General features: G+C 38.7%; 4 protein-coding genes and 1 long non-coding RNA gene across 6 annotated transcripts in view; 2 read left to right on the plus strand and 3 right to left on the minus strand.

The window, feature by feature from the left end:
- The window catches only part of LOC131348988 (NACHT, LRR and PYD domains-containing protein 3-like), a 412,464-nt gene that overhangs the window by 294,523 nt on the left and 90,087 nt on the right, over positions 1-27,854 (plus strand). The gene's annotated exons all lie outside the window — the stretch shown is intronic.
- Positions 2,747-5,970, minus strand: LOC131349018 (uncharacterized). Its single transcript, XR_009204020.1, has 3 exons — positions 5,065-5,970; positions 4,071-4,176; positions 2,747-3,926 (listed from the first exon to the last, which is right to left on the minus strand). It is a non-coding gene; the product is annotated as an uncharacterized LOC131349018 (long non-coding RNA).
- LOC131348990 (NACHT, LRR and PYD domains-containing protein 3-like) overlaps positions 7,451-27,854 on the minus strand; it is a 59,601-nt gene continuing 39,197 nt past the window's right edge. Inside the window, exons 12-13 of the mRNA XM_058384256.1 lie at positions 8,241-8,417; positions 7,451-8,062 (exon numbers count right to left, since the gene is read on the minus strand). Of these exons, the coding sequence (XP_058240239.1) occupies positions 8,026-8,062; positions 8,241-8,417 (214 nt within the window). The 3' untranslated portion in view covers positions 7,451-8,025. The remainder of the gene's footprint in view (positions 8,063-8,240; positions 8,418-27,854) is intronic.
- Positions 9,436-17,375, minus strand: LOC131349001 (NLR family CARD domain-containing protein 3-like). The gene is made up of 5 exons (XM_058384301.1): positions 16,103-17,375; positions 15,526-15,642; positions 15,039-15,093; positions 14,586-14,790; positions 9,436-14,299 (listed from the first exon to the last, which is right to left on the minus strand). Exons 1-5 carry the CDS (start codon positions 16,153-16,155, stop codon positions 12,525-12,527), a joined length of 2,205 nt encoding a protein of 734 aa, XP_058240284.1. The 5' UTR covers positions 16,156-17,375; the 3' UTR covers positions 9,436-12,524.
- LOC131349010 (uncharacterized) lies at positions 23,823-27,140 on the plus strand. Its single transcript, XM_058384320.1, has 7 exons — positions 23,823-23,909; positions 24,003-24,286; positions 24,380-24,436; positions 24,516-24,592; positions 26,115-26,259; positions 26,365-26,491; positions 26,580-27,140. The coding sequence occupies exons 2-7, from the start codon at positions 24,173-24,175 to the stop codon at positions 26,768-26,770; spliced, it is 711 nt and encodes a 236-aa protein (XP_058240303.1). The 5' UTR covers positions 23,823-23,909; positions 24,003-24,172; the 3' UTR covers positions 26,771-27,140.

The following is a 27,854-nucleotide window of genomic DNA, read 5'->3' on the forward strand; positions in this document are numbered from 1 at the left end:
GCGAGATTTATGTCCCTCTGTTGAAAGTTTATTCCCCCAAAATTCTGATGCTTCAGAATATTTGTAAAGAGATCAAAAATAAATCAAAATGAATCCAGCGGTTTAATCCAAGTCTTCTGAAAAGTCATTATGACTTTATATGATGAACAGATCGAATTTAGGCTTTTATTCACATATAAACATCGATCAGTCAACAACGTTTACAGCATTCAGTTTTGGTAAATAGAAGCACAAACATGCTTGATTCTGTTTATATTAGTTGTTTAGCATTAATATGTGAATAAAACCTTAATTAAATCTATCAGATAAAGTGATCATGTCTTTTCAGAAGACTGTGATTAAACTTCTTGATTCATATGAATTTATTTTACAATCTTTTTATGAATTTTTTGAAATGTCCAAGTTTTGGGGAAATAGACTTTCAACAGAAGGACTGAAATCTCAGATTTCATTAAAAATGTCTTCATTTGTGTTCTGAAAATAAATTAATTTCTTATGGGTTTGGAGCGACATGCAGGTGAGATGATGACAGAATTTTCATTTTTGGGAGAAATATCACTTTAACTTTTGACTGTTTATTTCTTTTTCCCCAAATGTTGTGTACCATTGGTTACATAAGACCAGATGCTGGTAGAGTATTACCCTTGAGTTTTACTGTTAATGTTGATGTTCAACATTTTACAAAAGCCTGAAAATTTTGATTGAATGTGTCAGATAATAAAGATGATAATAAAGTATTTGATATACAGAACCTTTACAGCATTTTAATTTCTGATTTTTAAAATCTCACCGTTTTCATGTTTTTTCTTTATAGACTCTTACATTTAGACATTGTGGTGGAGGTGAAAAAAACTGGAGCTGATTAAAAACACACTTTTTACTGTCTATCATACAGTGAACTTTTATTTAGTATAAAACACATACAAACAGTACTTTATTATTATTATTATTATTATTATGTAAACATTGTACAGAAATGCTAGACTGTTAGCATGGTTTAGGAGAATACTCCTTCTTGGAGCCCAAACACAGATTTATACGATCCTTTCTGCAGAATAGTTCATGTTATGAAGTAAATAAAAAAAAGCAGCATTCACCGATCAGCCATAACATTATAACCACCTGCATAATATTGTGTTGGTCCGCCTTTTGCTGTCAAAACAGCCCTGACCCATCGAGGCATGGACTCCACTAGATCCCTGAAGGTGTGCTGTGGTATCTGGTATGTGCATGTGGTACCTTTACGTCCTGTAAGTTGTGAGGTGGGGACTCCATGGATCGGACTTGTTTGTCCAGCACATCCCACAGATGCTGGATTGGATTGAGATCTGGGGAATTTGGAGGCAGAGTCAACACCTCAAACTGGTTGTTGTGGTCATCAAACCATTCCTGAACCATTTCTGCTTTGTGTCACGGTGCATTATCCTGCTGAAAGAGGACACAGCCATCAGGGAATACCGTTTCCATGAACATGGTCTGTAACAATGTTTAGGTAGGTGGAACGTGTCAAAGTAACATCCACATGGATGGCAGGACCCAAGGTTTCCCACCAGAACACTGACCAAAGCAGGACACTGCCTCCGCCAGCTCGCCTTCTTAGTGCATCCTGGGGCCATGTGTTCCCCAGATAAGAGACACACGCACCCAGCCATCCACGTGATGTAAAAGAAAACGTGATTCATCAGACCAGGCCACCTTCTTCCATTGCTCCGTGGTCCAGTTCTGATGCTCACGTTCCCATTGATGGTGCTTTCAGTGGTGCACAGGGGTCAGCATGGGCACCCTGACTGGTCTGTGGCTCTGCAGCCCCATACACAACAAACTGTCCTGAACTGTGTATTCTGACCCCTTTCTATCAGAACCAGCATTAATTTCTTCAGCAATTTGATCAACAGTAGCTCGTCTGTTGGATCGGATCACATGGGACAGCCTTCGCTTTCCACGTGCATCAATGAGCCTTGACCCATGACCCCGTCTCCAGTTCACCACTGTTCCTTCCTTGGACCACTTTTAACAGATACTGACCACTGCAGACCAGGAACACCCCACAAGAGCTGCAGTCTGCACCCCACTGAGCTGTTCTCAGTGCTCAGAATGTTATGCCTAATCATTACAGATACCCATCTTCAGTTCAAGTTCACATCACATACACTATATTGCCAAAAGTATTCGCTCACCTGCCTTGACTCGCATATGAAATCAAGTGACATCCCATTCCTAATCCATAGGGTTCAATATGACGTTGGTCCACCCTTTGCAGCTATAACAGCTTCAACTCTTCTGGGAAGGCTGTCCACAAGGTTTAGGAGTGTGTTTATGGGAATTTTTGACCATTCTTCCAGAAGCGCATTTGTGAGGTCACACACTGATGTTGGACGAGAAGGCCTGGCTCTCAGTCTCCGCTCTAATTCATCCCAAAGGTGTTCTATCGGGTTGAGGTCAGGACTCTGTGCAGGCCAGTCAAGTTCATCCACACCAGACTCTGTCATCCATGTCTTTATGGACCTTGCTTTGTGCACTGGTGCACAGTCATGTTGGAAGAGGAAGGGGCCAGCTCCAAACTGTTCCCACAAAGTTGGGAGCATGGAATTGTCCAAAATGTCTTGGTATGCTGAAGCATTCAGAGTTCCTTTCACTGGAACTAAGGGGCCAAGCCCAGCTCCTGAAAAACAACCCCACACCATAATCCCCCCTCCACCAAACTTTACACTTGGCACAATGCAGTCAGACAAGTACCGTTCTCCTGGCAACCGCCAAACCCAGACTCGTCCATCAGATTGCCAGATGGAGAAGCGCGATTCGTCACTCCAGAGAACGCGTCTCCACTGCTCTAGAGTCCAGTGGCGGCGTGCTTTACACCACTGCATCCGACGCTTTGCATTGCACTTGGTGATGTATGGCTTGGATGCAGCTGCTCGGCCATGGAAACCCATTCCATGAAGCTCTCTGCGCACTGTTCTTGAGCTAATCTGAAGGCCACATGAAGTTTGGAGGTCTGTAGCGATTGACTCTGCAGAAAGTTGGCGACCTCTTCGCACTATGCACCTCAGCATCCGCTGACCCCGCTCCGTCAGTTTACGTGGCCTACCACTTCGTGGCTGAGTTGCTGTCGTTCCCAAACACTTCCACGTTCTTATAATACAGCTGACAGTTGACTGTGGAATATTTAGGAGCGAGGAAATTTCACGACTGGATTTGTTGCACAGGTGGCATCCTATCACAGTTCCACGCTGGAATTCACTGAGCTCCTGAGAGCGACCCATTCTTTCACAAATGTTTGTAAAAACAGTCTGCATGCCTAGGTGCTTGATTTTATACACCTGTGGCCATGGAAGTGATTGGAACACCTGATTCTGATTATTTGGATGGGTGAGCGAATACTTTTGGCAATATAGTGTATCTCTGAGGGCTAGAAGACCAATAATATGATTTTATACTACAAACAGCATAAAAAGCAAAATATATTGTGCAGTGGGAATGATTAGTGAGACATCTGTCTCCAGTTTGAGTCGTAGCTCCACCTTGGTAAATATGAAGACATCGCAGACAACCACACTGCTCCAAATGTCCTTTAACAGATGAGTTTTACTCAGATATTCACATTACATGTAACAGCATTTACAATCTACAAAAGGAGTTGTTTGGGTTTTTTTTTTTTTGCCAAAGGCTGAGCATGTAGGTAATTTTATCAGGTTATTTTTAACACTGGGTGAGCAATTTGAGTAGCCAAATCTTGTTTTTAACCCATTATTTAATTGAAAGTGTAGGCCTCTTAAACACCTGCTAATTAGATAACACTACAAAAGCAAAACTCACCGTAAGAACATGAAAAAGAGCCTCACTGATTGGGCCCCTTTTCTTGGGTGCTGCAGAGCCGGATGGGAAGAGCAGTGGCAGGGCGGTAAAAACAGCAATGGCATGTTCAACTAGTTGAAACACACACACACACACACACACACACACACACACACACACACACGAGAGATGATCTATATTAATTTGAACTAAAAAACTAGGTTTGCATGTATATTGTGTATACATGTATACACAAGTATTTTATATAAAATTACCTGTTCTTCCTTATGAGTCAAAAGCCAAATGGCTCAGGACCAGGAAAGAGATATCAAATATCCTCTCTTGAAAGAGACGGTAAAATGTCTTCCCCAATGTTAGCAGCTTAGAAAACGTAGAAATATGTTAGTTAGCATTGATGCATATGGGTCATTCTTTGCATGCAGAATTTATATACCGTAAAAAATCTATTCATTTTATTATAGCTTTTTAATAACATTTAACATTTTATCATTAATAAACAATTTTCTGAAACCAACAGAAACATGAAGGCTATGAAACAAACACATTATAATGATAGAATATGAATATAACACTTTTTTATATTTACTAACAGTAAATCAGTAAATGCTTTATGCATGTTGACAAATCAACATTTTACAGCATTTAACCAGTAAAACACTTATATTTATTATAATCTATAATAATAATTATAATGTCATCAATTATAATATTTCACAATAATAAATTAAACAGTACAAATGCTCACTGTAGAGTTCATAATGAAATAACTAATGTTACTGTAATCATCATAAATATAAAAACGTATGTTGCTGCTGACAAAGATCTAGGCTACAAGCATTGTAAAGATACAGATGACTAATGCCAAATAATACAAGTTTATTATAAAGTGTTAATGATAAAATAAAGCAGTAGAAGTGATTGTTCAGTTGAATTGGCCTGTATGATTTCACAAAGAGGTTATATTTAAATAATAAGCTGCTTTTAATAAATAAGAATAATAAAAAAAATACAAAATAATACTAAATAGTACTACCACAAGATGGAGAGCAAAATGGGACAGAATGAAATCTCATTATTGAACAGATCTCAAAAAAGAGACTGAACTTTGTAAAATGTTCAGCTGATTTCATTTGTTTGCAGGAACGGGTTTCCAGTGGGAAACATATTCGATTAAAACTCGATTTCAAACAAAGAATGACCAACAGAGTGAATTAATAAAATTTCAACAACTTTGAACAAATGACTAACCTTTTAAAGTGGAAACTGCAGCATCATCGAGCTCCTCCATGGTGAGAATCTGGCAGGAGGAAATGCCTTTTCATAACTAGCACGTTAGCGCACTGCTCGCACATGCGCAGTACAAAACGTCATCCCGTCACTGAATCAATGCACTGATGAGAAGTTGGGATAATTATATCCAATACCCAAAAGCATGCAATTACTGTACTGTAAATCAGTGAATCTGAGTTCAATGTGGGTTTATTATCAGTAATGTAATGAAGGTAATCATTAAAAAACTGACTGCTGCTGAGTTTGCAGATTGGGTCGATGTGGTCCAAGCTCCTTGATTCTTTTCTTTTCTTCATCCGAACTCCTTGTGAAAGTTTATTTTTGTAAAGATAGAACCGAATTCTCTTTCATCTCGAGATATTTCGCTTGCTTCCATATTAATCAGTACCTGTCCGTTAACTGACCATCTGCTGCGCGGTAATGAGACTCGTTGAGAATGGTCCAATCACATGAGGCCAAAATATATAACAATAATATTGATTCGCTAACAACAAAAGTGGGCGGGTCCGGAGCGCAGAGTGCGGCGGCCTGAGGAAAATTCGAAACAAGCCAATCAGAGCTCAGCCTCAGGTCACATGCTTTTCAAAACTTTACGTACGTAATAAATCAGAATGGAACACCTTTTCATGAAGTGTTTATGTTCACAGAAATTTGTCTTACTTGAACAGACAAAAATTAAATACTTAAATCTTTGTCTTTACTAAAGATTCTTGAAATTGGAATTTTTAGGTGTGGTCTTATTCTTAAATCTAGCACAGCAATCTAACTCAATATGAACAACAGGTTGCACTTTATAGCTGTCACATGTTTCTAGTAAAATGGAGATTAAAATGAGTTAAAATTTACTTGGTAAGACCGATCAAGTCAAAATTTATTGAACTAAGATTTGGTGCTCTTGACGATCTCCACAGAGGATCCGTCGATGAACAGTGAAGAATGGTCACTCTGTGCTCTCCTGAAGTCAACAAGCATCTCTTTAGTCTTGTCGACGTTCAGAGACAGGTTGTTGGCTCTACACCAGGCTGTTAGCCGCTGCACCTCCTCTCTGTATGCTGACTCGTCGTTCTTGCTGATGAGACCCACCACGGTCGTGTCATCGGCGAACTTGACTTCAGGGGTTTCCACACACCACACTCTCTCTAGAGCTTAAACACAATAGGAGCAGTGGGTGGATTTAATACTAAATTGTGCCCTGTGTGTGTGTGTTTGTGTGTGTGTGTGTGTGTGTGTGTGTGTGTGTGTGTGTGTGTAGCACTGGGGTTTCATCCAGAGTGTATTCCTGACTCGTTCACTCTGCAACCCTGATGAGCATGAAGCGCGTGCAGAAGATGAATAAATCTTCTGCACAGCCAGATGTTAAATGAGAAATGCCAGCTGTTGACTGGCTCGGAGTGAGGACAAAGGACCGAGGACAAAGTCCAGGTTAGACAGCGAGGATGCAGTAGACCTAATTAATATGATCTTAGACGTGCTGTAATGCTGTAATAGTCTAGATTGTGTGATTGCACTGGATCACTATCGAGTTCTGTAACAGACAACTTGCTTGTGGAATAAGAAAATGTTTTCTTTCCTTTTCTATTCTAATATCTGTTTTGTTTTGCATTGCAGATTCCTCCTCACTGTAAGCCCTAACACTTCTATTAACTTCTAAACAATATCAGTATAGGACTTAAAACTTGGCATTTAGTTAACACAACAAGAAACTTTTGTTCTATTAACGAGTAAAGAGGTTTTAATTTTATGGGAATAGAATTATTTGAGTAAACAATACTCCAGTCATACGTAGGGTCTGACGTCATCATCTTTGTCACGTCTGACATCTTCCTGATCATGATGAGAGTCTTTAGCCTGCTGACAACTCCTCATACACTTTGGATGAAGAGGGTTTATTCTCTGATATAAAGCATGTGTGCACACAGGTGACATCCAAACAACTGGATGCATACCTAACATGTACAGCTGAAGGTATGACTATGCTGACATCTTATCCAGCCTTATCCAACCTGTCACTTAAGCTGGACACAGCCCTCCCTGCCTCAGAGGCCTGTGAGAGACTATTTAGTGAAGCTGGATTGATCTTCAGCCCAAGAAGGGGAGCAATTAATTGGCATAACTTTGAGAACCAGCTTCTACTTAAGATGAACAAGGACTTTTTTAAGTTTGACTTATTTGACCATGGTACAATTTCTCTCTACTAGTGAGTCTGCTGGGCACCAACACCTCCCTCTGCAACTGGATCCTGGATTTCCTGACTGGGAGACCACATTTACTCCACACGCTGCATCCTCAAAGCAAACAGCATTGTGGACGAAAGGTTTGTGATCAAACACACCTCAAACACCTGAATTGTTGTGTTTCACTCACACTCACTGTTTATTCTGTAATTACACACAGTGGAAATGACATGTATACAACATATATACAAAACTGGGTCACTACAACAACAAATCAATCAGCAGACCTGTTACCATGGTTACAGTTAAACACAGATTAGCAAACAAACAACAGAGATATGAAAATAAGTAATTTTTAAAGAAAAATAAAGATAAATATTACAACTGTAACTCAATCATCTGTGGAGAAACAAATGTGATAAAAATAAGGAGATAAAAACTGACTATAAACATCTCCAACAGCTGGATGTGTGTTTGTGTAATCAGTGTGATGGTGTGATGATATCTCTGTGTTGTGTGTAGATGCTGAAGGATTGGACTTTGGATTGTAAAATATGTGATTAAAGCCTGAAGTAACTTGTAGCTGAGTGGATAAAAGGATGTGGTCAGTCACGGTTATTGTTCTGGAACTTCTACATCTGAATATGAATGATTCAGCTCCCAAACTGCTGGAAATGTGGGACGGGTTCTAACGCTTCACCACTACTGCTTTATCCTGGACAAGAGGTTTGAGGTCAGACTCCGGTCATACACCAGACCTGGTGAGTTTATCATAATTAATGCTGAAACACAGAAGAGGACAGAATTACAGACAACGTTAAACAGAGTCACTCATCACATTCCTTATGAACAACAGAAGCGTAATGCACACACTAGATGTGACATTTTACAGAACACACTGAATATTACTCAATGTCTTACAATACAGTAGAGTAAAGAGACAGGAAGTCAGTAACTCACTGTAGTGTCTCCAGTTTACAGTGTGGATCCTTCAGTAGATCAGAGAGCAGCTTCACTCCTGATTCTCCTGGATTATTATCGTCCAGATCCAGTTCTCTCAGGTGTGATGAGGAGTTTGACCTCAGAGCTGAAGCCAGAGCAGCACAACCTTCATCTGTAATACTGCAGTACCTCATCCTGCAAGAAAGAAAACCTTCTCACACTTAACACACTCAGTTTTAGCATTGAAAACATGAACTACACAAAATCTTTATATACACTACATTTACTCTCCATCTCACACACAACAATGACAATATATCAGATCTCTACAATTACACTTACAACAGATGAGAACTGGAGGTTGCTGTGTTTATTAAAACTCTGATGTGTGTGTGTGTGTGTGTGTGTGTGTGTATGTACAGTATATGTGTGTGTGTTTGTATGTACGTACAGTATATGTGTGTGTGTGTGTGTGTGTGTTTGTGTGTCTATGTATGTACGTACAGTGTATGTGTGTGTGTATGTCTGTATGTATGTATGTACAGTATGTATGTGTGTGTGTGTATGTATGTACATACAGTATATGGGTGTGTGTGTGTCTGTGTGTATGTATGTATGTATGTACAGTATGTGTGTGTGTGTGTGTATGTATGTACAGTATGTGTGTGTGGTTGTGTATGTATGTACAGTATGTGTGTGTATGTATGTATGTATGTACAGTATGTGTGTGTGTATGTATGTATGTATGTACAGTGTATGTGTGTGTGTGTGGTTGTGTGTGTATGTACAGTATATGTGTGTGTGTACACTATGTGTGTGTTTGTGTATGTAAGTACAGTATATGTGTGTGTGTATCTTGGTGTGTGTGTGTGTATGTATGCATGCATGTATGTACAGTATATGTGTGTGTGTGTGTATGTTTGTGTGTGTATGTAAAGTGTATGGGTGTGTGTATGTGTGTGTGTGTGTGTGTGTGTGTGTGTATGTATGTGTGTGTGTGTGTGTGTGTGTGTACCTCAGTATCTCCAGTGTACAGTGTGGATTCTTCAGTCCAGCAGAGAGCAGCTTCACTCCTGAATCCTGCAGTTTATTTCCACTCAGGTTCAGTTCTCTCAGACTGGAGGAGTTTGATCTGAGAACTGAGGACAGAGCTCTACAGCTTTCCTCTGTCAGATTACACACACACAGACTGGAAGAGAAATGATGAAATATCAGAACACTGATCTCAAACACACACACAGCCATAATCCAGCTAAAGTTGAAGCTGTAACAGAAATGTGAGTGTGTTTCTCTCACACACAGAAATCAGAGGACAGGACACCACATCAGGACATTTACAGGAGCAGGGACGTCTTTCTGAACTCCACAATCTCTCAGCTACAATTTATTAGAAGACCATTAGGTCATGTACATAACACACACAGGTGAGAGCGAGCAGCCTACAAACACTACACTCTGATCTGTGTTCAAGTTTCTACACCCAACACTGCAGATCCAGTGCATTTTATTACAGAAAATAAAGAATTATAGAGCTGTACACTAGCAGTTAATAACATGCCAATACTAGTCGTACTTTACACTGAGTTATATGCTGAATTTCACAGAGACGGTAAAACAGTTGGTGTGTGTTGTTCTCTGTGCTCGTACAGGTACAAATCTGTCACCTGGAGACCTCTGATTTTACACACACACTGGTTCAGGTGTTTGGTGTGGACCCGAGTACAGGTGGAGTCTTCACATACGTCCAAACAGATCCAAACTAAAGAAAAAGGTTGATTTGTTCAAACTAAACCAGGTAATTAAACAAGGTAAATCATGGGAACCTGTGTGTGGTCCTGCATACCCAGCGGGCACGTTGATATCAATTTGATGTCAAATATTAGTCAAGACTTGATCAAGATGCTATAACATTATTTTAAATTCAGTTTGGAAGGCAATTTCTTCCAGTGGTAATTGGTTAAAAATAGGAAGTTAATCCTATACTGAATTGGTTTATTATAAATTTGGCCAAAATGTTTGACGTTCAATTGACATCAAATCAGTGTCATGTTTTAGACGTGAAATTGATGTCATATTGACATCACAGTGACATCAATAATTCAGCTGTTTAGCACTTTTTCTTATAAGGCCTCATCATTTGGCAAAATGATGATTAAAAATATTTCGCACTGGTTATTATTTTTTTATTTTTAATGATACCATAATGCTGTGTAATTACAATACTGAAATTAATATATTTTTGTAATAATGTATTGCCAGTTAATGAATTTACAGTAGGCCTAATTTTTCACAGTGAAAATACCTTGACATTTCTTGTCTGAATAACAATAACAGGCATCCCTCCAAATTTGAAATGAATAATATTTATTTATTTTTATTATTCCCTGAAATTATTCCTTTTCACATTGACCAATGCTTTCTCTGCTGTTCACCACCACACCTGTAGATGGCGCTTTGCAATGGGGGAGGGGTGACGAGCTCCAATTGAAGATTCCAGAATCAATCCTAACAAACCCTTCCCTTTCACATTAACATGAACTTTTATCAGGCTCACTGACTCGCGCTGTGTCTTTTTATCATGTAGGTAAATGTGTTGACAACTCATAAAAATGTAGAATATAATTATTTTTAAATTATTTTTAACACTTAGAAGAAAACGTTTTAATGAAATATGACTCTGTGCAAGGACGTTTGGTACTTTTTGTCTAGGCTATTTTCCCGCGTTTTTATATCCTGTATTAGTTTAGCTTGCTGTAGCTGTGAACCGAGGAATTCTCGTTGTTAAGCTGGTTTTGTAATGTCAGAAGTGTAATGTTAATTTTGGGGTCATTTTAATTTCGGTTTTTAAGGTTCAGTCTAATGGGCAGCACGGTGGCTTAGTGGTTAGCACTGTTGCCTCACAGCATGAAGGTCCTGTGTCTGAATCCCGGGTTTGACGTATAGGTTGGTTGGTAATTCTAAATTCTGTCTCACACAGAAGCAAGTCTGTGGTTGTCTGTCTATACGTGTGACCCTGTGATGGACTGGCAGGGTGGGACAGGCTCCCTGTGACCTTAATTAGGAATAAAGCTGGTATAGACAATGGATCTGTTCAGACTAAGAAAGTGTCCAAAAGGCCCAAACACCTGATAAATTAAATATTTCTTACTTTAATTACTTTTGTGTCATTATTTTGGTGTTCAAAATAAGACCTCAATATGTGGATGTCAAATTGACGTCAATTTGATTTGCATTTTTGACTTGTTTTTTGACATAATTTTTTGGCGTCAATTTGCCCACTGGGAATGGAACTGGTTAGTTACAGCAAGTGTGTGAATTTACAGGAACAGTGTGAAAAGATAGAGTTGGTTTTTTCGTCTTGTCTCAGAAGGTGGTAAGGGCTGGGCAATTTTATTCTTTCAAAATTACACTTAAGAAAATAATTTTATTAGTAATATAGATTTATAGTGTTTTATTTATTAGAATGGACTTTGGAAAATATAGATGTGCAAAAAAGTAAGAATCTCTTTCTTAAATAAACAATGATTCTTTTAAATAAAGAGTATAAGAAAGGAAATGTAATAAAAATGCACTAATTGTCCCAAATGGCCCTGTTACTAGTTTACACTATTTAAAGAAAATCCAACTCGACTCTTTCCAGTATGGTCCAGTTCAGTATTTTGTTCCCAGTTAGATGGTGGGAATCAGCCGTGATTAAATTAGGAAGAAAATGTGAAAAATTGGAAGAAATAAAAGCATGACAGAGTGAATCTCTCCACAACACTGTGTCACAGAACAAAAGATGAGGAACTTGAACCTAAACAGGTACTTGAAGGTGAACAGAGTGTTTAATATTTACTTTTTATATTTTCTATTCATATTGATCCCATTTTGACAGCTTGATGTTTTTCTTGTTCCCATTTGTGAGAGTTCTGTTCAATGTCACTTTCAGAATAAACAGAGAAAAGAAAAAGTGTCTTTCACTGCTGTTTACTTCAGAAATGTGTTTAGTTCTTAAATGCATGCAGTTATTAAGTACAGATTTTTATATAAATTTTAGAGAAAACTTAATATATCATGATTCATCTATAAAAGATATAAAATGATTCATATCCTGATCCATAAGATTTTGTCCATATGGCCCAGCCCTCAGTGCAGACATGACGTGTTAGTGTAAAAAGTGAAACAATCTTCTGTAAAAGTACCAGAGGTTTGTTTAAAGAGGATTAGAGGAACTATTAACAAGCATTAATCCAAACAGTGCAGTTCAGTGTTACATTAAAATAACAAACCATGCAGTAATACATTTATAAATAAAAATACTCACACAGCTTTTCTGGAGGCTTTGACCACTGGCAGCAGTCTCAGAAGACATTCCTCTGATGGATCATATTTACTCAAATTAAACTCATCCAGCTCCTGTTCTGAGGTCAGTAACACAAACACCAGAGCTGACCACTGAGCAGGAGAGAGTCTGGATCCACTGAGACACCTGTAATCTCCTGTGTTCATGTAAGTCTGTACTTCCTGCACTAGAGAATGATCATTCAGTTCATTCAGACAGTGGAACAGATTGATGGATTTCTCTGGAGTTGGATTCTCCCTGATCTTCTCCTTGATGTACTCCACTGTTTCCTGTTTGCTGTGAGAACTACTTCCTGTCTGTGGCATTAAGTCTCGTAAGAGAGTCTGATTGGACTCCAGTGAGAGACCCAGAAGGAAGCGGAGGAACAGGTCCAGGTGTCCATTCTCACTCTGTAAGGCCTTGTCCACTGCACTCCTGAGGAGATCAGACATGTTTGGATTTCTAAAGAAATTAAAATGTCCAGTGCTTTGCTCCACAAGCACATTTGTCTTTCTAAATTTAAAGCAGAAAAACATGTATAAAGCAGCCAGAAACTCCTGAACACTCAGATGTACAAAGCTGAACACCTTCCCCAGGTGAAGCCCAAACTCCTCTCTGAAGATCTGGGTACACACTCCTGAGTACACTGACACTTCTCTGACATCAATGCCACACTCTCTCAGGTCTTCCTCATAGAAGATCAGGTTTCCTTTCTCCAGCTGTTGGAAAGCCAGTTTTCCCAGTGCCAGGATACTCTCTCTGGTCTGCTGAGGATCAGGGTCATGTTTCTGATGGTACTTTTCATCCTTGTGTTTGATCTGAAAGATCAGGAAGTGTGTAAACATTTGAGTCAGAGTCTTGGGGATCTCTCCACTCTCTGCTTCACCCAACATTCTCTCTAGAACAGTGGCTGAGATCCAGCAGAAGACTGGGATGTGGCACATGATGTAGAGGCTTCTTGAAGACTTCACGTGTCTGATGATTTTATTGGCCAGGCTCTGATCACTGATCCTCTTCCTGAAGTACTCCTCTTTCTGAGGATCATTAAACCCTCGTACCTCTGTTACCTGGTCTACACACTCAGGAGGGATCTGATTGGCTGCTCCTGGTCGAGAGGTTATCCAGAGAAGAGCAGAGGGAAGCAGATTCCTCTTGATGAGGTTCGTCAGCAGAACATCCACTGAGGCTGACTCTGTCACATCACACAATCTCTCATTCTTCTGGAAATTTAGAGGAAGTCGACACTCATCCAGACCATCAAAGATCAACACCACTTTGTAGGAGTCACAGTCTATTGATTCTAGTTCTCTTATTTCTGGGAAAAAGTGATGAAGAAGATTCATCAGACTGACATTTTTCTCCTTCATCAGATTCAGCTCTCTAAAGGGAAGTGGAAACATGAAGGTGATGTCCTGATTTGATTTTCCTTCAGTCCAGTCCAGAATGAACTTCTGCACAGAGACTGTTTTTCCAATTCCAGCAACTCCTTTAGTCAGCACAGTTCTGATGGACTTGTCCTTAAAGAGGTCATTACAGTTGATGGGTGTCTCCTGTGTTGCTGGTCTCCTGGACACTGTCTCAATCTGTCTCACCTCATGTTCATTATTGACGTCTCCACTCCAACCCTCTGTGATGTAGAGCTCTGTGTAGATCTCATTCAGAAGTGCTGATCTTCCATGCTGTGAGATTCCTTCATTAATTCTTTTAAACTTGTCTCTCAGGTTGGATTTCAGCTTTGTCTGATACACGAGTTCTAATAAACAGTAATAACATGTTTTAATGCAGAATCACTGAGCACTATATAAAATGTAAAATTCTTTCAAATGCTGCTGTTCATTCCTGATTCATCTACTAAATATTATTGAAGGAACAGGACCATTGTACAGAGTGACCACAAGCTGGACCATGAACAGAACAGAAAAGCAGCAGATGTACATGATACTAAAATCAAAGTTCAAACTAAAAGTCTTCATATCTAAAACTATTTCCTCTCTCTAAAGTGAACCTGATGGAATAAAGCCATGGCTCAGAGCTCTTACTGTTCTGCAGTGTGTTAGCGAGATCTGTGTGCTTCATGTTCTTCAGGAAGTGCAGTGTGATCTTCAGAGCTCCCTCTCTGACACTGTGCAGATCCTCCTCATCCTCCACCTCCCTCTCAGTGCATGCTGGGTAATCTGGACTCAGGAGCTTCCTAAACCTCTTCAGCTCATTCTTTATCAGAGTGATGACTTTGTGTTCCAGCTCCTGGTCAGAAACACACAGGAACAGATCTAAATATTAGAATCTTACACAGTGAATGGTGCTTTGTTAATGATTTTGATTATGAAAATAATAAAAGTCTCTTCCTCTTGCCTTTAGTTACAACTGAAATTCTGATTATTCATACAAGTGATTACCCATAATTCTACTGGACATCAAGAAATGACAAGGTATGACAACACACACATTACACACTATAAAACACACACACACACACACACACACACACACACCTTGAATATGGAGTCCAGCTGATTTCTGCTGATGTTTGATTTCTTCTTCTGTGGTCTGTGAACAAATAAAACACATCATGTAATATGGACTATATGTATTCATAGCTGCAGAAATCACAGTAATAAATACAGAGACAGATATTTAACACTATCCTCTTAACACAATACACTGATTTCAGGATTTCATCACTGACACTAACATGTTTAGAAACAAATGATTGAATTAATGAATAAAATGATTTATATTGTCATTAATATCCCAGGTGTAAATGTTCTTCTGTAGCACCACAGACCCTCCAGCTCAGGGACTGCAGGCTGAACTGACCTCTTAAAGCAGTTGTCCTCACTGCCGGACCGAGAGCTGCAGCACTGCACAGTTTAGTGTTTTACTGCTTCAACACCTGATAAAGCTCATGAAGGGCTTCATAATGAGACCAGTGAGTTTGATCAGGTGGAACACTGCTGTAAAACACCTCACTATACTGACCTCACATCAGTAGAACTGTCTCTGTCTCTGAAGTCAATTGGACGTCCCATGGACCGGTCACTCTTCATGGACACACAGCTGGGTTCTGGTGAGTCTGATCTCTTTCCCTCCATCATTCTAGAATTCCAACAGAAATATCAGCAATAATTAATCCTCTGCTGTCTCAGCACTGTTAAACACTGTGTTGATCATTAAACACCAATAATTCCATCTTTTTAATTCAGCTCCAGTCTGCACACTTCTTCAAACAGGAGACACGCCTCATACCTCAGGAATTACACTGAGGTCAGGAGTCCCAATCACAGAGAACTGACTCCGCTGGGTCTTAAAGCCTGTCGAGTTCACTGACTCAAAGCTATGCTGCTCTTCTGCTCCACATTACACAGTCCTTTTTACTCTTCTCTCACTGAATGATTTCTCTAAACTGTTCTTAGATCAGATCAGTGATCTATTCACTGCTATTAAACCCCTTAAACCAAAGTTTAGTTCCTGTGTTAACTAGTGAGTGTTTAGAGATACAGATCTGTTCCCATGAGACGGTGTGTATTTATTGCTGGTGAATGTAAAAGTTACTGACCTCTCGTCTTTCTTTAAGTCCTGTTTTCCAGACACACTCATGTTGGAGGTCATGTCTCCTTCTCCAGATTACAGCAGGACACACGTTTACTTCACTCCAACATCGGTGTGTTAAATCAAACACTATACACACGATATCAAGTCATAAAACAACCTGTGTACATTAAAAACTTCAGTACAAACCAACAAAACTCCTTATATTAACTCTAAACGTCTTCATTTAGAGCGTTTATATATCAGAGCTTTAGCTTTTACTCCTGGAATATTTTATTTTCATCTCGAAACAAAATGGAGCAGCTGAGTGTCACTTTCATCTAACGGTTTATTCTGCAGAGGGGGGAGGGGGAGTGACGCAGGCGCGCACGCGCACATATGCATACACACACACACACACACACACACACACTCTCTCTCTCTCTCTCTCTCTCTCTCTCTGTGGTTCTGGTTTGTTTATCAATGATGGATTGACTGCTGAAAATAAATCATTAAAAATAGGTGTATTTATGTCAGTCTGTAAGAGTGTAGTGGGAAAAGATTTTAGACACTCTCTACATTGTTCTATTAGTAACACTACTTCTCCTAGGGCTGATAATTCCCTGCTTGTTGAAATGGGGAGCAACTTATTCCCCAAACAGGAGAGCCAGCAAACACAGAACCTTCTCCTAACATTAGCATAGGATTCCCCTTTGATTATTTTTTCAAAACCAAATAATAACCTTCTAGGAACGTTCTCTAATGGTTATTTTTAGGTTTTATTTTCATGACCATTAGGGAGTTTTTGATCAAGGAACTCAGTATAAACAATAAATGGATGTGATTTGAGGTAAACATGCATTAATGACAGAGACATGTTAAAAATCTAAACATTCCCAGCTGAAGCTAATTTAAATGATTTAGATGTAAACACATACAGATCTCCAGCCAAATCAAGTGTGTGTACAATTAAAAGATTCATTATTTAATTTAATTCATCTGAACTACAATCAGTTACGTAGTTCCAGGGGCATTTCTAGGATTTGCAAACATCAGGGGCCGAGGCCAAAACATCAGGGGGCAATTAGGGAGATGGGGTAAGCAAGAATAACATGTTTTGTAAGGGCATTTTTATGTAATATTGTTTAATAATAAACACAAATTAACACAAATACTATGTAACTTCATAAAATTTCATTGAATCTTTTTTCTGACTCCTCCCATCATTTCAGAGTCCTGCAACTGAAAACGGAGTTCATTAATTCATTACATTTTCTCTCTCACAGGTATGCCATGCAATATTATGGATCCTTTATTATTTTTATTATTATTTTACAATAATCTATATTATACACCTCTTATTCCTTATTTATGCTGCCACTACTGTATGTATTATTCTTTCTTTCTTTTTGCCTCTCTTCTCTTCTCTTCTCTTCTCTTCTCTTCTCTTTTCTTTTCTTTTCTTTTCTTTTCTTTTCTTTTCTTTTCTTCTCTTCTCTTCTCTTATTGTTCTCTCATCTCTCATTCCCTCATCTCTCCTGCTGCTTGTATCTTGTCTACTTCATGCTCTTGGTGACTTTTCTATCCTATTTCTTTGAGGGTGGAATCATCAGAGAGTATCTCCGAGACTGGACTTGAGTAAAACGGTCAGTTACCATACTAGTATTTCTAGTGCTGAGAATTCCTTTATCAACAGACAGAACAGCTGAATGATGGAGTCTGTTCTGGTCCATTGTTCACCTAAGTCCTGTCTGTATTTTAACTTAAATACTGCATTAGTGGAATAATAGAAAGTCATGATGTTCAGACTGTAATGTCTTAATGATTTAACAGTTTATATTTTCTTTAGATCTATCTTTAGGATTATTTAATTTAAGGCTTTTGTACATATTGGGTATGGAATAATATTCTAAAGGGTCCTATATGTCAGGGGTTTTCAGAATCAGAGACAGTGGGCCTCCTTTGTGACACAACATACATTTGTTAGCCGACTTTTATCAACTGTGTTAACATTAAAAATTAGAAGTTAGACTTTTATCTGAATAATAAGATTGTTGTGTTTTCTGATATTTTTATTGCTCTCCTGGTCAAGGGCTGTAAGGTGTTTTAGTCACGTGGTGTGAACATTAAAGTTGTAGGACATTAAAGTATCGCGAGAGCAGTTCTAGCCCATATTCCAGCGCACACTCTCGCGGTATTTTGGCCTGTGTGTGTGTGTGTGTGTGTGTGTGTGTGTGTGTGTGTGTGTGTGGAGAGATGTCTGTCAAAATCCCGTACAGTAAACGGCAACAGCGCTCAACTAAACCGAACAACATTTACTTAATTCCTCTACACTCCGGGGGCAAAAAGCCCCGAATGAATAGCCCCAGCGACGCCCCTGGGCCTAAACAAGATCTGGCAATGTCACGCTAACCATCTTTAATCTATTTATTTTAACTTTCCAGGTTACAGCTTCTGTCCTGAATACAATCTCTTTGTACGGTAGAAAACAGCACATAAGGCAGTATTTCAGTACATCGCTAAAATAAAGAATACAAACGCCCTTTTCTCTTTACTTACCCTGCCAGGGCGCGTTGGTGCGAAGAGGAAGTGGGTTGCCAGTTTCATTAAAACTCCCGTAAAGCAAAGTCTGCTTTAAACTCTCCCACAGGAAGGAATTACTGGCGGGCAACAAATTGCAGTTGAAAAAGGACTTGTGTCCACATACAGCAACTAAAAAAAAGAAAAGGAGATCATTCTTTCTTTAAAGAATTTATTCATGTGACGTTTGGTAACATAAGAAACTGCTGTAGTTGACTAAACTGTATGGCAATAAAGAGGACACGTGATGCGTGTCAAAAAAAAATCAGTTTCTCCTTCGTCTCGTGTGATATTCAGTTACACACTGTTGAATTCATACAAAACACTAAACCTCCCTCTAAAATGGTGTTCTTGTCAATTGCATGAAAACAGAAGCACAAAGAACAATGCAGTGTCTGCACTGATACTGACAGTGACACAACCATGGCCATCCACAGTTTAAGAAAGCATTACTTTTTGTAATTTTTGCCTCTTCTGGTAAGCCTTTAGTTTATATCTGCAAACTGCTGATCTTCATTCCATCATTTTATTCATTCCATCATCACTTTTCCTCACTCTCAGTCTTCACTGGATCATCTCCCATGTTTCACCCGTTTCCCTAGCTAATTATCCTCCCAATTAGTCTTTCTAGCCATTTCACAATGAGCTTATCAATTAACGACGTGTATTTATTTATCCATCCATTTTCCTGGTCTTTTCCTCCATCTCTAAAAAAGTAGCTTGTTTTTTGTTCCCTTGTCAAGTTTATATATTCTCCCGGCATTATTATCATAAAGATTAAACATTTCTCTCTCCTTTTTTTAAAAAAAAAAATACAAACCAAATAAAAACGCATTACTAGATTTTATTAATAGATTTTGAATAATACGTAACTGGCAACCTGAACAGTCTCCATACTTTCACTTTCGAGAATTGAGTGCGTCAGTCTCTTTCAGTGGCTGAATCTGAAATATCTTCCTACCCTATATGCAAGTGCCCTAAATAGTGCAGTAAATGGTTTCCATATATACAGTGTGTAGTGCACTTTAAACACCATGGTGGTGTAATTGGAACACGGCCATTGCCGTGTGCAGTGTTTGTCTGCTAGTGTGACGATGTACACTTGGGGGTGGGGGGAGAGGATGTCCGGTGTTCTAACAGTTTATCCTACATTATCAGATTTTCCTACCGGAGCGCAAAATGATAGTTAGAACCATCGGTTTTTCCTACTTTATCAGAAAATCCTAGCCATATAAACGGGGAGTTTTGAACTGAAGTGCACTACATAAAGAAATCCTACCCCACGTCAGGGTAGCACAGTTTTATGGGGTGAAGTGACAGTGGTGGACCGTCAGGGTCAGTAAGTCCTTCTCTGCTGGACTAAACAGCAGTGATCTGAATCACTGACTTGCATTTTAATATATTTAATATATTTTTCCATGAATGTGTATTAAATTATTCCCAATAGTCTATTATCTACATTTCATAGCTTTTCTCCCAGTTGCGCTGCTTCCAGTAGTGTATATTTATGATGAGTATTTATCCAATCATATTTCAGCTAGTGGATGACATCATGTGTTGCCAGGGTGAAAGAAATCTGCTTTAAGGCCTTCAGAATCAATAATGCAGGCGTCCGGAGCTTAAAATAAGTGTTAATGAAATTGTTACCTTAACCAATCAGATTTCGAGTTGGCATCACTGGGGCCATCCAGCAGGCATACAATTACGTCAGCAATTTCCCGTCTTTTGATTGGATAGTTGGAGTAGTCAGAGGCAGCGACCCGCCCATAAACATTGTTTCTATATTCACTGCGTCTCATTTCGGATGCTGCGTCTTCTGGAGATTGCAGTTTGCTGCATAATTCATCTAGAATGTCTTTTTTGAAAAAAGTAACTGTAATAAAATGGACTATTCCTTTTGAGGTGTGAAATACTGTAGACTAATTTCTTTTTTACTTTGTTATTTAATGGGTGATTAGTATCTATTGCCATGGCGTCCAGGGGCGATTCTAGAATTTTCATTTGAGGGTATAATAGTAATAAATAAATAAATAAACAAATAAATAAATAAAATAAAGGTTTGACTAACAGGGTAGGATGGTAAACGTATTGTAGCATTCCACTGTATTGCATAGATGTGTATAACATTTGAGTATTAAACAAGCCAAATCCTCTGATCCTCACTCTGTGATGCCACGGTCTGCAGATTGAAGAACACGATGAAAGTCGGGGAAGAGCCGAAGTCTGCTGCTGTTTCCATATGAAGTTTAAAGGGGACTGAGGAGATCACCAATTTGTGTAGAGTTTATGGAGAATCGCAGAATTTTAGGAGGGCTGAGTAGAAAATGGCCTAGCGACGCTCATGGTGGCGTCATAATGATGGTGTAGAGGTGGATTAATTCAGGAAGGACACCAGTGAAGGCCTAGGTGTGAAATGCATGGCCCCCCCACTGTGAAGTGAGAATAGAGACCGAATAAATGAACCAAAAGTTATTTTGTGGTGGAAATGGACAAACTGACCACACAAAAGTACAACTGGTACCAAAATATTTAGTTGTAGATTAACCAAAAAGAAAAAGAAAACGTGTTTCAGAAACACTTTGTACAAATGAAATCAGTCAAATCAAACTGATCCTTAGGATCAAAATTTGCACAGTGAAAGTGTGTCCATCAGTCACACTGCCCATCAGTCACACTGCCCATCAGTCACACAGTCCATCCGTCACACTGTCCATCAGTCACAGAGTCCATCAGTCACACAGTCCATCAGTCACACTGTCCATTGGTCACACTGTCCATCTGTCACACTGCCCATCAGTCACACTGCACCGGTCACACTGCACCTACAAGTATAAAAAAGTAATAAATTAGCAATATGAGAGAATCTATTGCAGACAGGAAAAAATCTAAATATTTGTACAGTTTGTCCAAATACATGTGCATAACAATTTACACTTAACTGCAATTGTTAGTGTGTGCTTTTATGTGTACATGTGTGTAACACTGTAACCCTTGATAAGTAATCCAACTTTACATAGATTTTGTTGTATGTATTTAATGCAAAGATTTACCATTTTAATTAGGCTTTTGTCAGCATCACATTCCAACATGGAGCAAATGACACAGTAGTCCGATGCCTTGCCTAAACAAACACAAGTTCCCATAAACTTTTTGTGCTTCTATCATGAAATATGTGTGACTGAGGCAACACCATTAGATGATTATTGTGGATATTTCATTACTCTAGAGCCCACCCTGAAATTCCAGGAGGGTCCAGGCTATTTCCAATCGGGCACATGTCACAAAATCTGAAGTCGTCTGAACTCCACTGCAAACTGCAGATAAGAATCAATCAGGATATAATATTTTCAATTTGTCACCATGTGAGTACATATCTTCAGTTCTGAGCTGAGGTTCAGCATGAATCTATTCAGTTCAGCATGGGCATGCAATCCACCAAGACATGCAATGTGCAGTGGTACAGAGCTAAAGCTGAAGAACTGAAGAGCTGAAGCACTTTTATTTAAATGTGCCTTTCGGGTCAATCAAGGTCACTGTACACAACAACAAACAACAAATAACACACAGCAATGATACAGTAGCTTATGATTCCTTCTGCACAACCAACATCTGGACACAACAGATGGAATAGGTTTAAACACATCAATGGAAAGTATTTAAAACATTTACCTTCAAAATGAAAACTCCACAACTGCTACCATCTCTCTGCTTGTTGTGTTGCAGGGTTTCTACTGTCCATGTAGCTCTGTCGTCATCATCGCCTCTCTTTTTCAGAAAATTCCTAAAACATAAAGGTCATTATATTCACATATAACAAACTAAAGTATGGGGTAAGGTTGCTGTCAAAAAAGACATGCGTGTACTAATAAACATTCATACATATTGGCCTAAGGTTGTGCATAAATGAATAAAATGTACACAAAAATGTGGTTTTGTGGTTTCTCGTATAAGTCAAATCACACATAAAATATGTAGTGCATGTTCTTATGTGAGAATACGATTCCAAAAAACTAAAAAAAAAAACTAAAATAATAATAATAATAATAATAATAATAATACGAAGTGCAGTTTTACGCTTGGGGTTTCTCCTTTATGAATACGAATTGACAACCGTGACTTTACTGTCAAAAATACATCACGGGCTCGCAGGCATTATGTATCGAGCAGAAGATACATCGATTTCACAAACTGTGCATGCGTTCGTACTGTGTTTGACATGGAGGCGGCAAGATGGCAGACGAGGAGAGTGCAACAGAGACGAAATCAGGTAAATAGCTTATGTATCTCATTAAACATTATTCTAATAGAATACTCGTTAAATACTACATTTTAAAGCTAGTTGCCGTTATATTGTGGGCCAGAGCAGTGCTTTACGGTGACTTAATGACACTGATGATAACATACTTCTGACTTTAGTATGTTTTTAGTTTTAAGGCACACAACTTTATCAGTTTCTTTCTGTATCAGGTTCAGTTAGCGGATATTTTAAACACGGCACACAGTCTTGTGTCGATGTTGAACATCAGGCTAAGTTCGTCAGGGAATGTCAGGCCAGTCAGACAGGGAAATACAAGTCAGTCTCCTGAGGGCCCGGGAGCCCAAACAGAGTCCCCTCAACAGACAGGACAAGTAGTAACGAGGCCCCAGCGCAGTGGCTTTGGACAGTCAGTGCATCAAGAAATGGCTAGGTATGTGCGTCCTTGGGATGCAAAACATAGTGTTCCTTTTATCGTTAACTCAATTCTGATGTAAGCAACTGAAAATGTATGAAAACTGTATCATAGTTGTCCTTCTTGATGGGTAATCAGACATTTTATATTTTAGATCATTTCCTGGACTTTTCCGCAAAGAGGCCAAAGGCAAAAGATGTTTTGCACCTTATGCACAACCACAAGTTAACTTTTTTCTGCTTGATAAACGTCCAAAGACACCCAAAGGCGATGAGGAGCTCCAGCTTGTACTGGCTGGACTTGGAAAATGTTCACTAACAGTAACTGAAAACATCACACATTGAGGTATGTTTTATTTGTTTATTTATTTTGTTAAACAGATATGACTTGGGCATCACTACAGTTAAGTTTTGTTGAAATGTGTATGTATGATGAAATGAATTAATTCATACATTCTATTTGTTACACTGAACCAGTAACCTCATGTGAAATGTTACTGTGTTACACAATTTGACAGATTTGCTTTTGAACACACATCCAAGACTTAAAAGTATCTTTGGTGGCACCAAAGACACAAATCCACAGGTATGTATTGCTTTTGTATACACTTACTCTAAAGCACCAACTCTTTCTAATTGAAATGTTCCCATTGTTACTACTGCTGTTTTCCATTTCTAGGTGGGGGTGGGCAACACAAATTGGCTGTTATTCCTCCTGACTCAAATGGATACAATGGGTAGCAGCTAAAAGGAGTGAGTGGAAATGGAAAGCGTACACTGTACATAGCTCCTTTACAAGAGCAAATTGACACCACTCCATTACCAGCAGAAGCAAAAGAATTTGAAAACATGCCCAAAGCCTCATGCACCATCTGCAGAAAGATGGTTCCACTTCAGGCTCTTCCAGTACACATCAAGAGCTGCAGGAAGGAGAATATAGATCTGTGCAGCACTTCTGAGGATGTATGTTAAATCTTTGGGTGTCAGATTTTGAGTACAATTTGCTGTGAGTAAAACAGTGAAGTTATTTCTTACTGTTTTGTGTTTTATTACTAGGAAGCCTTCACCCAGGACCATTTGCCACCAGTGTGCCCAGAAAACCAGGCAGAGCTGGTGAGATTTCTCTATGTATGTATCTTTATATTAACCAACATTACTAGTCTAGTATAATATATTAAGTTATTATTTTTAGACTGCCGAGTGTCCTGTGTGCAGAGGTGCATTCGACATTGATGTAACTGAGACTCATGCATCTGACTGTGGATTACGGTATGTGGACTAAAAATAGTAAACTATTTTAGAGTTGCATTTTAACTCAGGCTGTGTTTGCTTATTAATTATTATTTTGTAACACTTATATCTCTATAGGACAGCAGACCAGGAAGGCAATGGCAGCATTTTAAGTGAAGCAATGAATTCCTTTCAAAGGTAAAACCTACTCTCCCTGTTACCATCAGTCTCCACAATCTCCACTGCTTCCAGAAAAAAAATGAACCAAATAACTACAGAATGATGTGTGTTTGCATAGCTTTATTTTCACATTATTATTATTGTTAAGGTCTAATATTTTTACCCTTCAGTAAAGCTTCAACATATATTTTTATACATATTTTCAATTTAAAGTTCAGAAGATATCTTGAACTGGATCAGTTGCCAAGTGGATGAAAGCAACACATTTTCCCTTTTTGTGTCTCGAAGTGACATCTTCAGTAGAGGAATGCAACTGTGGCAATGGCTAAAAAAATCCTCCCCTAAATTCAGACTGAAAGTTTCTTTTTTGGGGAAAGTGGCATTGACACTGGTGCTCTCAGTAAAGAATTTCTAACAGGTACAGCTGCATGTCACTGTAATTTTGGAAGCTGTCATTTTTTGGTAGCGACAGATTTTTAGTTTAATATATTTTTGTTATTCAGAAATGCTTGCTGAGATTGAACAGAAACTTTTCCTGGGCAGCACTGACAAGAAAGGGAAGAATCTGCTGTACTGTCTTAACCGCCTGGATCACAACTACTTCAGGTGCATTCTGTTGTCCACGTCTGTTGTATATAATTATATTCATTGCAAAGTTCTCAACTGAAACGCAATATTCTTTATTCTCCTGATATTTAGGACTGCAGAAGTTATAGCAGCTAGTATGGCACAAGGTGGACCTCTACCCAACTTCATGCGTGAATGGTGCTTCAGGTACCTTTGTTCTGGTAATTCAGACAGCATACAGGTGTCTACCACCGATGTCACAGATTTGGAGTTGTCACAGCTTATTATGAAGGTAATTACTTTGCTGAAATCTGACTAAACACTATACTGTTTACTTTAAAATGTACTTGTACATATATTAAACCTCGACAGGGATGATTGCTGTTACTTGCTGGTGTTTTGCCTATTTATCTGTATAATATTGCATGAAACTGTTTCAGGGATAACAGGATGGCGATAAATTGAATAACAGTCAACAGTTGTGACTTTAACAGGAAACATCTTTAACTGACAATTTGTGTGATGAGACAAATCTGTTTAATTTATGCTTTCAGGTAAACAGAGCAACTGATGAGAGTATTAACGAGCTTATTGATGACATCATAAACTGTGGATCCACTGGAAGAGTGTCTGTGGGGAAAAAAAGAACTCATAATCAGGTAGTTTTAAAGGAAAACTGTCTGGAGTAAAGTCATGGTTAAACAAATAATTACTGCTTTTGTCTAATAATTTCAATTACACCATTGCACAGAAATTGTTTGTGAGTACAGTACCTTTCACAAAACTACTACTTTTTCAAACCTTTTGTGTTCAGGGCTATTGTACTGCACTCAGCCATGAGAGTTGTCCCCATGCTTGACCAGCTGAGAAAAGGCCTGCAGCTGTATGACCTGCTGACAGTTATGAAGACACACCCAGACCTTTGTCTGTCACTGTTTGTTCCAGGGGAAGATGATAGGGTATATACATTTGCCTTTGTTAGGTGGTCCCCCATAAAATTTTATTTAGTGCAAACAATGTAGTGTTGTAGATCTGCACTCTTTGTGTTTCATGTTTGTTTTAAGGTGGATGCAGCCTTTGTCCTGGAAAAATGTCAACCTGACTTCAGTGAGAAGGGCTCTGTGAAGTACAATAAAGAAATAAACATCATGAACTTTTTCCAAGACTTCCTACAAGAGATTGAAGATTGTGGTATGTTCGAGCTGATATATGCAGTTACTGATCTATTAATCTATTTTTCTTTTTCTCAGTTCACACTAACACCCACCTTTTATTTAAGAACAAGGTGGCCGGAGTGACCAGGAAAGTAGTGAAGCTCTACAGGAAGTGACTGTTGGCAGAATCATGCAGTGGATGACAGGACAGGCCCACAAGCCTGTTCTACCAAGTGAGAAGAAGGACTTCATAATATCTGTGAAATTCTACCATGATTGTGACACATCATACCATTTGTTTTCCAACTGTAAGTGAATGTAGTCGCACAATTCCATTTCCAGTTGCTCACCTGACAACATTTGATGACTTCAAAAACGTTATGGAAATAGCCATATCACATGGACAATCCTTTCATAGGGTGTGAGATACTCGACAGTTCTTGATGAAATGACAGTGTAGTTACGAGCCAGAGCCAAAACCAAATGTTGTTTATATATTTTATGCCGGTTTTTCTGATGTTTTACCACATTTCCTGTTCAAGGTTACTTTTAAGTGTTGTTCAACATCTGGTCCTGTTAAAATACATAAATTCTCATCAGGTTTGGATGTTAACAAATCTGTTTAATAAATTTTACAAGGAGTACCATGGAGTCACTTTATACTTTAGTCATTTCTGTGTTGCCCTAACAGTGAAAGCAGTGAACCACTTATATGTTCAGGTGTCTGCCATATACTCCAAATACAGTAGACTTTAACTATTCAAATGATTCCATCTAAATCATTTTAACTTTAACCATGTAAAAATCTCTAAATACAACTAGAATTGTAATAGATTCACTATGCCACCTGGTGAACAAGTTAAATACACAGTATGCAATTCTACTCCAAATAAACAGCGGTGAAAAAGGCAGAAATAGACAAACCTTCACAGAAAAGTTTGATTGCACAAAAAATCACAGAGTTGATTCTAATATTTTGGCCACCTTATTTAAAATGAATGCGGGGTCCAAAACATTTCAAATACCCCTTACTATAATAAGCTGCTGTATTGCATTAAATTATATTTTACAGGTGTACCTAATACCAGGTCCAATATTGATTTCATTCAATGTGCTAACATTGTGTGATAGGGTAGTTTGTGACATTTTTGTAATAGATACTTAAATACTGTGACTTGTTGCACACAGACTTTCAATGCATTGAACCATTGATATATACAGGTCTCTACCATACGATTCAGATGGTGCACAGGGGTTGATAATAGACTTTACAGCTTCCATTACAGCTGGAGACAGAGGACACTCATTTTCTGGGACTTGATCTCCAAAGGGTTCTTCGCTGACACCATCAAATGTCTCCCAGTCAGTTCCAAACAAATCCAGGTTCTGTCAGTTTTAAA

The sequence above is a fragment of the Hemibagrus wyckioides genome, linkage group LG29 (genome assembly GCF_019097595.1).
Source record: "Hemibagrus wyckioides isolate EC202008001 linkage group LG29, SWU_Hwy_1.0, whole genome shotgun sequence".
NCBI classification, from domain to species: Eukaryota; Metazoa; Chordata; class Actinopteri; order Siluriformes; family Bagridae; genus Hemibagrus; species Hemibagrus wyckioides.